Below are 13,578 nucleotides of genomic sequence, written 5' to 3'. Positions count from 1 at the left end.
ATTTGTTCTCTCCATGCTGTATGTCCCAGATTTCTTCTCTCCATGCTATATGTTGAAAACCACATTGAATACTGTTTTGATGCAGCAAGGTCTAAGAATAAAGGTCCAGTATCATCTCAGGCTTCTGTCTCTCAATGTTGTAACCCACCCTCTGAAAGGCACCTGCTCCCTGTGCTGTCCCACCTCTGCCAGCCTTTCCCTCTCCTGCCCTGAGAGCTGCCCATGTTTAAGTAGACCACTAGCCTATGAAGGCTCTTTCAGAGTCTGCCCACAGACTGGGAATCTGTGTGAGGGTGAGCAATCTACCACCGGCCAGCTGAATCTACCGTCTTCACTGCATCTGGACCTCAATAAGCTCCCTACATCATTGTGTCTGCAAACCAGCTGTCCTCAGAGGGAAGCGCTGTGCACATCTGAGTGCCTCAGGTAAGACTCAAGTCCCAAGACCCTCAAGGTGGGGACTCCTCTGCTCCTCACTCTGAAGAAGCATTTTGGGGAGGAATATTCCAGAGGTGAGCTTGGTGGAAGAGCAGAGACAACAGGTGAACTGTGACAGTGACTGTGGCACAGAGTCCAGACTGGCCAGGATGGGACACAGGCTGGGGGTGTCAGGTGCTCTGAGTGCTGCGCTGATGGTAAGGGAGCTTTGACCAAGCAGGAGGGAGACGACGGATGAGACGCCCTTGCCTCCCTCTGGGCCACATCCACATCCCTGGTGATGTGCTTAGCGCCCCCATCTCTCACAACTTTAGGGGAGAGCCACTAGACAAGAGTTACTTCTGTGGAAGCGGGTCTTACAGCGTGCATCCACACGGAGGCGAGCTGCTGGAGCTCCGCCCGTGCGTGGGCCGACAGGTCCAGGATGCGCTCCCGGTGCTCGTGGCTGGTGTAGGCGGAATCGGTGAAGTCCTCCGTGCGCTCCAGGATGGCTTCCAACGTCGCGGAGAGATTCTCCTTCGACTGAAAATAAAGGTTCTCCCGGAGAGCTTCTATATTCATCTGAGAACAAAAACAACGTACACCCACGAGTCAGTGTTCCCACCTAACCAAAAGGGGCCGTGGCTTCTGGCAGTGCCCAGGGAGGCACAGCAATGTCTTGCCTGATCTGGGGGCTCAGTGGGGAGCAACCTCCAGTGATGACTGCATTCTCCACTAACCCGGGAGGACACAGAGCTCAGGACACACCCCCCCCCCCCCAAGGCCATGCAGAGCCTCGCTCCCATAGCTGTTAACACACATTCCTGTGAGGTCAGTGAAGACGAAGGCAGGAAGAGCATTAGCATGTAGCAAAGGCAGGAAGAGCATTAGCATGTAGCAAAGGCAGGAAGAGCATTGGCATGTAGCAACTGGTAGAAAACGTGAACCCGCCTCCACGTCAAGGATCTGCTTCTGAGAAAACGCTGAGGCAAAGTCCTAGAAAAGGCTACACCCAAAAAAGAAAAATGTCCTGAGCCCAGGGGAAGGGTGTGGAGGGTGGAGGGTATGGGAAGGACTGGGAAAGGATTCAATTTTTCCTTAATTAACTCAGCAAAACGCGACCATTTTGTCTTATGACCCCCAACAGCACCTCCCTGCCCAGTACCCTGGGCCAGGGGGCCCTGGGTCATCTTTCCAAAAGGGTGAAGCTTCTGATACTGCCCCCCTCTCTACCTGGCTCCTCACCAGCTATGAAATCCAGTCCAACCCTCTATGGTAAAACACAAAATCCCCAGGGCCCTGCCTCTATATACCTCTCTAACAGTCTCTCTCACCCCACGCGCACTTCACCACCTGGTGCTTCGAGTCCCTTCACTGTGTGACAGTGTCCCTGGACAGCCTTCCTCCCTGTCGGTTTTCTAAGATACGCTACGCCATCTCTAGTTCATGAAACATATCACAGCAATGACTGTGATAATAGGCCCTGGCCAGGCAGCTCAGTTAGTTAGAGTGCCATCCCAATAAGCCAAAGTTGTGAGTTTGACACCTGGTCAGTGCACATATAAGAAGCAACCAAGGAATGTATAAATAAATCAGTGGAACAACAAATCAATGTTTCTCCCCCCCCCCTTTCCCTCCCTCCCTTCCTTCCTCTATCTCCTTCTCTCTCTCAAATCAATTTTTTAAATATTACATAAGAAATACGGGTATAATAATATTCACCTAAAAAGGGTGTTAGAGATTAAGTAATATTTATTAAGAGCACAGCCCCTAAAAATAAAGGACCTTTCATCCCATGTTCCTATTTAGACTTTCACACAATTAAAACTCAAAGCGGAGGGTCCAGGATGGCAGTGGAAAAGGTGGGAGTTACACTCACCTCCTCCAGGAACCAAAGCGGAAACACAACTAAACCATAGAACAATCAAGCTGAAAAGTGCAAGTGCAGTAAGATGAAAACCATGCCATCCCCGTCCTGTCACAGCCCTGAGGATCAGAGAGGTGGCCACCTGGAGGCAAATCAGTTCATTTCCGAGGGCCCTACTTTTCCCAGCTGCTGAATAAGGGGTTGTGCTAGCTGATTTCCTAGGGCCCCTGACTAAGAGGTGGCTCTGAGTCAAAGAACAGCTATACCATCTCTCTGACTTCTGAGGAGAAGTTCTGCCCTAAAATGATGGGATTCTGGAGTCAGACTTGCTAGTTTCAGATCCTGACTCTGGCGCTTCCTAGCTGACAAGTATACTTCGTAATCCGTTTCTCAGTTTCCCCAACAGTCTATGTCAGGGTGGGGAACCTTCTTCCTGCCAAGGGCCATGTGGGTATTTATAACATCATTTCGTGGGCCATACAAAATTATCACCTTAACAATCAGCCAGCTATGTTTGGTCACATATTTAATGAACTCGCTCCTAATGCCTTGGCCAGACCAAACGATTTTGTGGGCCTAATATGGCCCACGGGCCCAGACGTTCCCCACCCCTGGCCTATGGGGATAAGAACAATAGTTCTTGTGACATACACATACATTTAAAGAACTCAGAACAGAGCTGGCACACAGTAAGTGCTCCACAAATGTTAGCATGTATTAAGGCTCATTTAAAATTTTAATTATCATAAATACTATTACTACCGTGTTTCCCCGAAAATAAGACAACCTCCGAAAATAAGACATAGCGCATGGAAAGATAAGACATCCCCTGAAAATAATACCTCACGCAACTTTGGGAGAAAAAATTAATATAAGACACTGTCTTATTTTCGGGGAAACAGGGTACTACTACCATCTCAATTATAAGTCCTATATCCCAGGAAAGAGAGAAATCCCAGCAGAAATGATTTGCTGTCTGTCAGTATCTGTGGATGGTGTAGCTCTGCTCCAAAGTCTTGGTTAGGGACAGACTTCTAAACAGATGATAGGAGGCTACTGCAAACCATACAGCTAACCAGGGTCCGAGTAGCTGGGAAAACCCAAGACCAGTGTTCTTTGTACATTCCACACTAAGCCACGTGTTACTGGTTATTACGTTTGTACCTCCTGGCATTTTCAAGAGAGAAATATCTGCCTTTGTGAAGCCTATATTCTAAAATATTACACAAAAATAAATATATTCCATAGAAAGAATGGAATAAATATATTCCATGGAAAGAAAAAAAAATATTCTAAATATATTCTAAATATATTCTATATTCTAAATATAGAATAAAGCATGTATTCTAAAATATTACACAAAAATAAATATATTCTATAGAAAGAATGGAATAAATATATTCCATGGAAAGAAAAAAAAAAATCAAAATATATTCTCTTAATTCTTACCTTGAATTCTTTTTTTTTTTTTTTTTTTTTTTTTATTAAATTATTATCTGTGTACATATTTTAACATTGCCCCCCCCCCCCATACATACTTACCTTGAATTCTTTAATTCCGGTAAAAATACTGATGGCTGCAACGTCAGTCTCTCCATTGGGCTTGCAGTCGGTCACAATTTCAATGACCTTATCCAGGGCCACTTTCATTCGGTCGAATACCCCTTCTTTGTTTTTATGGGCCGATTCACAGTTGGGATGCCTGAGACATGTCTTCAAAACAAGTGAAGCTTTTTATTTTAAGATCTGATCCAAATCCCAACACACAAAATCTTACGGAGAACATGTCATGCTAATAAAAATGGTTCTTTACCAAAATCTCCCGGGTCCCTGGCTCCCCCAGCTGCTTCTCCTCACTAAAAGCGGAAGCAGGATGAGTAAAAAGCGATAGCAAGGTTAAGTGAAAAAGGCAGAGTGCAAGACTATATCTTTATAATTCAATAATCAGTTTACTTAAAATTTTGGGGGGAAAAAAACCCCTATCTATATCTTTATCATGATTTAAAAATATTTTTAAATGTAGTCTTATGTGTGTAAGAACTGAAAAACAATGAGGAAAAATGAACAGGTGAGATGTGACTGTGGATATATGTTTGCCTTTTCAAAAAAAATGATATAAATGCACAACTACTCAAGGGCCAGACACTAACAGAGGCTGCCACCTAGGCTCCAGATAAACCTGTTTTTTGTAGCTTTACTGATCGCAGCAGAATAAATATTTCTGAGCAGAAAAGGCAATTCTAAACACACTGCTAATGAGATGTTGACTAGTTCATTCTTGAATTGTACCAATTTGCTGGCCAGCTGCAGTTTGGAGTTACAAGCTCTTGATTGACAATTGTGTTTAAAGCAGGATAAGGAATTAGAGATATGAATTTCCAGAATAAACAAACTAAGGGCTGACTTGACACTCCAGTCACTTAACAGATTCTAACTTGCCTAGCTTGCGCTTGAGATAGGTGTGCTGGCTGCCCAACGAGACTGGCAAAACCCTGCAGGCAGTAGCCACGTGGGGCAGGCCTCCATTCCTAGCACCTAACCCAGCACCTTCTGCTTAGCTGCTCAAGCAAAGCTGACTCGGAGGTTAACTGCAGTTTGGAACCGGGGAAGAGAGTGAGCATTCTTGCCAAAGAATAACTGAGATTCAACTAGGAGAGCCTATATTCCAATGTGTCATTGTGATCACCTTTAAAGTGTACAATATGTAAATTAGGTGTACTTAATGAGGTTCTCTAATTAATTTGCAGTACAGTGAAACAAAAAGTGTCCTTACCTTTGAAGCTGTGAGAAGCATCATCGTACACTTTTCAAGAACTGCCCTCGCTGCTGCCATTTTTGCCTTTTTCTTTTCATCTTTCAGATCCTAAAAAGAGAGTGAAATCACTGAGCATGCCAGGGATATGGGACAATCCAGTTTCTTGAAAAATTATTTACTCAAGAGTGACAATACTCAACGGTGAAGTGGCATGGTTAAAAAAGTGACGTGAAAAAAACTAGAATGAAGTTTCACAAAGTGTCCCCTCTTCCATCTGACGACATGCACAGAACAGAGGGGAATAAAACAGCTGCTCTTCGCCAGGACGCAGAGCCAGGGCTGAGCCTCAGGGAGGTGCTGCCATGTGATTACTCTCTGGTGGCCGGCCACGCCTGGCACTCTCATGGCCTCGTGGACACAGCTCACTCCTAACCAGAAACGATCACCCCGAGCTTTACTTAAATAAAAGTGGCTTATTTACTGAGCACCCGTGGGCTATCGTTTCCTTCAAAATAGATACTTAGAAGGCAACTCTTTCCAGGGACCATGTCTGATGAATCCCATCGAAGTACTAATTCATCTCGATATGAGGTTGGTTTGTCCTACACTTAACCAACCTGCTGCTCTGAAATGTTTGTTCTTAGGCTGTTTCGCAGATATATATAATCTTCCCCAACTAGATTATGAACTCTGAGGCAAAAACTGTATTTTGAAATTTTTTTCTTTTGATTTCTCTGCACAGAGCCCTTGATGGAATGTGTGCTTATCACAGAAGTATCGAATAGTACTTATCCAATCTAGAACCAACTACTCCTCATAATGATTTGGTTATGACCATCTAATCCAGAGGTCAGCATATATTTTCAATAAAAGGCCAGATAATAAGCTTTTAGGTTTCTTGAACCATATGGTGGTCTCTATCACAACTACTTAGTCCTATCACTGTAGTGTGAATACTGTCCCAGATAATACCTAAACAAATTAGGTATGGCTCAGAGGTTAGAGTGTCAAGCTGCGCCAATAAATTGTTACTTGTGGACACTGACATTTAAATTACATAATATTTCCACCTGCCACATTAGTCGGTCTTTCTTCATTTCAAGTTGAGTGACAAGCCCTTTCTTACAAAAAACAAAGACTCAAAGTTTGAGAATCATTTGCCTTTTATTTGTAAATTATTATAGTAGATTCAGAGTTATGCCTATAATATCACTCATTCACTTGCATCCCAATATAGCTTTCTTTGGACCAAACGTTAATTTATGCCACAAGATCACATCCCAAAGGACAGTGTCCTACCTGTGAATATCATCCATCATGTATATCAAAAGTAAAAAGTTGAGGTCACTTCTAAAATTTCCCTTTGTCTTTAACATATTGAACAGGACTTCCTGCAAAACAACCTGTGGGCCTAGCTGACAATGCATCAAGCAGGTGTGCCACACAAGACACTTGTAAAGCCACACACTGTATCATACTGTGGATGGTGATGGCAAGTGAGGGGCAAAGATGGCATCTCAATCTAAGAGGGCTGGTCCACAGGACGAAACAAAGGCCGCCATAAATCCCAGATGGTCCAGGAATCACCACCACATGGTCTGGCACTTCCCAGGCCAATACCCACCTCCCAACTCCAGCTACAGCCTGAAAGTTCACGCCCCAGACCACCACCTGGGGGGCTACACCAAAGCACTCCAAGAAAAGGTTGATTACTATATATTCAACCTGTTTACAAATAACCTCCCAAGGAAAAGTCAGTCCTAAATATAATAGGGTCTTCCATCTTCCTAAACTACAGTGTCCAGTCTGAAATGGGGAACAGACTTATAAAGAACTTCTATTACGGTTTCCTTTGAAAACTATAGGTTTTAGACTCAGGCATAACTGAGCCCAATTTACTAGAAGAGTGACCATGGGAAAGTTTGTTATCTTCTCAGATTTAGTTTCCTCACATTCACGATAACAATACCTACTTCACAGGGATGTTTTGAGAATTAAATGAAATCATGGATATTAAGTACCTAACACATAGCCAATGCAAATAAATAATGAGCCCTGATTGAAAAGTGAAATGGAAAGTTTCACAAAAGAGGAAGTACTTGAATTGGGCCTTGAAGGCAAGACTGACCTTCCCCAGTGTGTGAGATGGAACAAATAACTGTTATTTGTGCACCAGGAAAGTGTGCATGTACTTGAAAACTTTAACATGTGGTAAATACATACATTTTGTCTATCTCCAGTCAGATGTGCAAACTCCACCATTTCATTTCCAAACTGACTGAATATCTGGACGAACTCTTGAAAGCTATTCACTTTCTCCAGTCTTTCCATAGTTGCAAGAACCTGCAAACCAAAGAATATTTTATTCTCAGGTATAGGCATACCAGAGACTAAGAGGTCAGGACTGAGGAGAGAGAGGGAAAGAGAAATTTAAATTGGAGGCGACAGCGGGGCTCAGAGAAGCAGAGGCAGATCCAAAGGTGAGAATTATCGAGGGGACAAGTTGTTTTTAGGATGGGGAGACTTGAACTCACTTGAAAATCAAAAGGAGAAAGCATAAAGGAAAGGACTAATATGCAAGAGAATATCCAAGAGAATATCCAAGAGAAGAAATGGTGTATGTAGCGAATGCTGGAGGTGAGGACCAGTAGGACTATCTTCCGAGGACCCGGAGGGGGTGAGGCTAAGAGACCGTACAAATTTTAAGGTCAGTCAACCAGGCATGGGAACACCCTTTTTTCTGAGAATAGGGGAAGGAAGGAATCTGCAGAGTGGGGAGTAGAAAGGGAGGCTTGGGGACTTCAGGAGCAGGAAACAAGGTGGATCAGACAGGAACTGCCTGTGTTAAAAGAATTCATCGCCAAGAAGCTTTGGGCAGCCAGGGGTGAATAGAGAGCATGAACCTGTAGTAGAGGCAACAGAAAATGTCATGCATATTCTTTTTTAAAATATATATATTTTATTGTTTTTCACAGAGAGGAAGGGAGAGGGATAGAGAGTTAGAAACATCGATGAGAGAGAGTCATCAATCAGCTGCCTTCTGCACACCCCCCTACTGGAGACGTGCCCGCAACCAAGGTACAAGCCCTTGACTGGAATCGAACCTGGGACCCTTCAGTCCATAGACTGACGCTCTACCACTGAGCCAAACCGGTTTCGGCTCATGCATATTCTTGACATTAGAAATAAAGTAAATAGCCTGGCTGTTTTGGCTCAGTGGTTAGAGTGTCAGGCTGCAGACTAAAGGGTTGTGGGCTGGATTCCAGGTCAGGGGTACGTGCCTCAGTTGCAGGCTTGATCCCCGGCCCCAGTCCCTGATGGGGTGAATTCTGGAGGCAACTGGTTGATGTACTAGTACGTGTGTGTGTGTGTGTGTGTGTGTGTGTGTGTGTCTTTCCCCCTTCTCCCTCCCTAGTACTCTGAACATCAATGAAAACAATATCCTCAGGTGAGGATTAAAAAAATAATTTAAAAATTTTTTAAATAATAAAAATAAAAAGGAAAGTAAATAGATGTGAAACAGTGTTTCAAATACTTTTTCTCTAAAATAACACTGCTGGATTAGCTTTAGTCCGACCGAGCTAAGTAAAGAAAACACAGATATCCTGTGTTTCCTTCTCTCTAATGAGGATATGATGGATGCTTGGCGAGTTAATCTGCCCGGGCCGCTCAGGAAGTCCCGGCGATTCCACAGATAAGGCAGGTTGCCGCCACGGAGCAGAGCGTCTGTCTTTCAGAGACCGGAAGGTGGTTTTCATTCCTCTAACACTGCCCGATCCATTCACCTCTCCAATTTCTTCCTCTCTTTAAACTTACACTTCTGAATCACTCCACACTGGTCAGGTCCCTTAAACACGATTGGGCCCATCCCGTCCCTGGCTGAGTGCCTCCTTGCCTAGTGCATTATCCAGGGAAACAAGTAATAGTTACCACCCCCTCCCTCTCTCCCCCCCCCCCCTCACCCCCCAGCTTCCTGGATGACCGAGGAGCACTGTTATCTGAGACACTGGAAGAGTTTAAATCTATTCTCAAAGGTTTGTAACTTTTCAGGAATACTCAGGGACTTTGCATAGGAAAATTCTACAATGTGAGTAATTGTGGTTTCTGATGATTGTTTTCTTGAGCTTCTAAATTGTTACTCTCTGAATTGTAAAAAAGGGTACTGAGAAATTCAGTATTTTTACCAACTAGGTTTCTACTATATACATTGTCATGGTGTTCAGTGGACAAGCATTGCTAAATTACCTGCAGTTAAACCTAAAAATAACAACAAATTTTGTGAACAACCCTGGAAGACCCAGTATGGAAACAACAGGCAGGGAAGTACCTTATTTCTCGAAGTTATTATCTGCTTAATGACCACCCGGTCTGCCAGCAGCAACACTTTTGTCACTGAAGAAAGGAGCAATCTCGCAGCCTTTATAACTCCCGTTTTGTCTGTGAAAATGGTGATCTGGCCACCAGATTCGGGGTGACGCGGGGTGCTTACATCTGTAAGTGCTGCAATCGTTTCTCCTAACAAGAAAGGCAAGGAAGAAATGTCACATTGGGAATTAAACACACTTAAGTTAAAGTCCAGATCTTTCTTGTATCTTGAAGGCATCACAATGCCCATCTCCATAACCTGAAGGCACCTGAGTTTTTGTGGACGCCCAGGGAGAGAAGACAAGGCTTTGGGCCCCAGGGAGAGGCACCTCAGTGGAAAGGGGGCCTGGAAGAATCATCCATAAGCAAAAGGAAACAATAAGGGAAATTATCTGTTGGCCAGCCTGAGCTCTGGGTGGAAAGCAAAACTAAAGGAGAGCGTTCCTCCTGGGAATTCAGTCCAGGCCGCCCCTCACTCAGGCTTGCTGTTTGAACTGATACTTCCTATGACACCCGGCAGGAGCCATTCTCTAGAAAATGTTCTTCACTGCTGCTATCAAAAACTTTATATATTTTTTTGTTTTTTGAAAACCTTTTGACCTTGAATAACAATAGTCAATCTATAAAACAATACAAATATTTGTTCAAAAATGAAACAAGTGTGAAATTGTTTCTAAACCTTATTTTAATAAGATTAGAAAAATGAACTTTTGCCCTGGTCAGGTGGCTCTGATGGTTGGAGTGTCATCCCATACACCAAAAGGTTGTGGGTTCAATCCCTGGCTGGGACACATATGGGAGGCAACCAATCAATGTTTCTCTTTCTTTCTCCCTTCCTCTCTATCTAAAAATCAATAAAAACATATCCTTGGGTGAGTATTAAAAAACAAACTTAATTATCTTGCAATGTTGATCTTTTAAATCCCAAACAGACCTGAGTGCATAATAGATTGATTTTCTCACAAATTCACTCTTTGTCAATAGCGTTACATACACCCACCATGTACCAGCCTATGTGCTCAGGATCCTGAGTAAAAGTGTGACATAATGAAAGTCAAGGCTAGACCTAATGGAAACATATAAAATACACCTGAAAGGAAAGACTTAAAGTCAAGCTACTATTTCAATTGTGTGTGTGAAGCAGTAAGGATCTTACTGGGATGAAGCCATAGGAATATTAAAAAAAAGAAGAGGATGATTTGGCCCTGACCAGGTGGCTCAGTTTGTTGGAGTGTTGTCCCTCATACGAAAAAGGTTGCAAGTTTGATTCTAGATTAGGGCACATACCTAGGTTTTGCGTTTGATCCTTGGTCAGGGGGTGTATAGGAAGCAACTGATTGTTTCTACCTCACACTGATTTTCTCATATTCTCTCTCTCTCTCTCTCTCTCTCTCTCTCTCTCTCTCTCTCTCTCCCTCCCTCCCTCCCTCCCTCCCTCCCTCCCTCCCTCTCCCCCCCCCCCCGCTTCATCTCTAAAATCAATAATCAAATCCTCAGGTGAAAATTAAAAATATATATATTTGGGAGATACTGATAAAATAAAATATAAAATTAGTACCTGAACAGTTGATAAGGAAAGGAAAGTGAAAAATAAAAATAGCTTCAAGGCTGCAAACCTAAGTTACTTAAAATCAGAAGGGCATGGAAAGGGAGAGGATAAATTTAGTGTCAGACAACAGGAATTTAAAATGACAATGGAAAGCCCAAATGATAAGCCACTTCATGTGGATGCTGAAATACCATGGCAACCGCTGAAGCTCTGCTAGTAGGTGAAGTCTGTGATCGCCAAGCCCCCAGGGATGCCCACCTCCTGGGATCTACATCCTTGAGTTTGTCCCTCCCACGTCATACGAGGTTTAGTATGGCAGTTTAATGGTATGTCATTTCCAACATTGAATTATTAGGCATCGAGGTAGCCATTTTGGTGTTCTCTCTCTCTCTCTCTCTCTCTCTCTCTCTCTCTCTCTCTCTTTCAGAGGGGTGGCAGCTACCATGCTGTAAGCAATTGTTACCATAGAGAGGCATTCAGGAGATGAAACTGAGGCCTCTGGTCAATGGTCCAGAAAGACGTGAAGCCTGCCAGTGGCCTTGAGAAGGAGCTGGGAAGCAGGCCCTGCAGGCAGTCCACCCTCAGATCACTGCAGGCTCAGCCACACTGTGAGTGCAGCACATGAGCCAGACCCAGAGCCAACCAGTCGGCCACTCCCCGTGCCTGGCCCTCTGAGAAGATGTGAGGTAATAAACGTTTGCAGTTGAAGTTGCTAAGTTTGGGTTAATTAGTTACACAGCCATAGGGAGCCATTACCAAGTTTTATGCAGCCAAATATGCAGAGAAAAGCATTTAGCATTAAACCTTATACACACCGAGAGGGGCGGGGGAAGAAGTGTAAGTTGGCGTCTAACAGCAAGAGCTGAAAGGACGAAAACGTTTCCTCTGGAAAATGTTACTTTTCCCTGTGGCTCCCCATCGCCGAAAGTGTTACACATGAGCCTGCACATATGGCAGCATTTAACCTTTCTGACTAAGCCCCTGGCATTGAACTTCAAGTACGTGCGTTGGTCGCTTCTGGCCTGCTCCGCCAACAAGGTTCGGTGCTCCCTGAACATGATGAAGTCGTGCCAAGTGTAGACGGCTCAGAAATCAGTTCCCTGAAGGAGCCACAGAGCTTTCTTGTAGCTCCACGGCTGTCATCTCCGACGTATGTGTAACTCGCTAGTGTTGCATCTATTCTCCACCTCGTGAATGGCTACAAATTCATGTCACCCGGCACCTCCCTTTCCTTTAATCTACAACTGACTTCTAGCTACTCACTGCGCTGGGGGTGCTTTGTGCATTCCCCCTGCTCTTTCCATGGCCCGGACCCTGCCTTGCTGCAGCCTGGCTTACTGTAAACCCTTCCCCGCCTTCAGTCTCCCCTCTCAGTTAGCCTTCATGTGTTCATTCCCTCCCTATTACCAGAAGTTTTCTAACACAAAACAACAAGTCTTTCATCTGGCTCAAAATTCTTCCAATGACCATTTGCAGAATAATACCCACAGTCAGTCATGTAACATACAGAACCATGGCTGAGCTGGTTGGCCTTTCCATGTTTACTTGGGCTTATCTCCCCCACTCCTCTCCTCCCCACATGGTGATTCTCCAAATCACCCGCTCCCCCCGTCAGGGGTGCCCGTGGAAGTAAACAGTGCCATCGTTTACCCAGCTGTTCATCCTCCACACCTAGACCCTTCTTCCCACCACATCCCACCACTAAACTGTCAGAAAATCCTGCCAGTGTCACCTAGACGATATAACCAAATGCCACTTCTTTTCCCCACCTCAAAGGCTATCCCTGGTCTAAGTCACCACCATCTATCACCTGAACGGCTGCAACAGCCTCTCAACTGGTCTCTCTGATTTCACCTCTTAGCGCCTAAAACCCTGTTCTTCAAACAGGAGCCAGCAGTCATCCTTTTAAAATGTAAATGACATAAAAAAAATGTAAATGACATCAGATCACCACCCTACACAAAACCTTCCACTAGCTCCCCTGTTACGCTTACAACACAACCCGAGGTTCTTACCTTTGCCTAGAAGGCCAGCCCTGGTTTTCTTCTTCTTTTTCCCCAGGTATCCATATACCGGTAGCTGGGCAGTCTCTGCTCCAATGTTACTTCCTTAGAGGGGTTTCTTGATACACACACCCCCACCCCATCTCAGTAGTTCTCAACTGGGGACATGTGAGGATGTCTGAAGACATTCTGGGTTGTCACGATGGGAACAGAGGGGACCTACTGGCAGCTAATAGGTAGAAGCTAGGGATTCTGCTTAACAGTCGACAATGGAGACTTACTACCCCCAATGAAGGATTATCAACAAACCATTATCTACCCCAAAATGTCAACGGCATCTACTCTCTCTGAAATATAATTCCTTTGGTTTCTTAACCCTTTCTGGGCTTTGTCACTTTATTCATGATAACTATCACTAATCGACCTCATATACCTACCTATTGATTCATTTGTTTATGGTCTGGACAGAGGTGTGTCTCCCTTACTATACCAGAATCCGAGTTCAATGAAGGCAGACTCTTGACTAATCTGTGCATGGCTAGATACCTGTGGCCTAGAAAAATGCCTGGCATAGAGCCAGCATGCAGTAGACACAAAAATAGCTCTGGCTGGTGTGGCTCTT

General features: G+C 44.3%; 1 protein-coding gene across 1 annotated transcript in view; it reads right to left on the bottom strand.

The window, feature by feature from the left end:
* The window catches only part of CTNNAL1 (catenin alpha like 1), a 51,388-nt gene that overhangs the window by 24,178 nt on the left and 13,632 nt on the right, over positions 1-13,578 (bottom strand). The window contains exons 3-7 of the mRNA XM_084899314.1: positions 9,367-9,554; positions 7,263-7,382; positions 5,058-5,147; positions 3,827-3,997; positions 799-999 (exon numbers count right to left, since the gene is read on the bottom strand). Coding sequence (XP_084755440.1) covers positions 799-999; positions 3,827-3,997; positions 5,058-5,147; positions 7,263-7,382; positions 9,367-9,554 — 770 coding nt within the window. The remainder of the gene's footprint in view (positions 1-798; positions 1,000-3,826; positions 3,998-5,057; positions 5,148-7,262; positions 7,383-9,366; positions 9,555-13,578) is intronic.

Source organism: Pipistrellus hanaki (genome assembly GCF_964339955.1).
Source record: "Pipistrellus hanaki genome assembly, chromosome: 11".
In the NCBI taxonomy this organism is placed as follows: domain Eukaryota; kingdom Metazoa; phylum Chordata; class Mammalia; order Chiroptera; family Vespertilionidae; genus Pipistrellus; species Pipistrellus hanaki.
The sequence above is the reverse complement of the archived record's forward strand: the minus strand, read 5'-3'. Positions and strand labels throughout refer to the sequence as shown.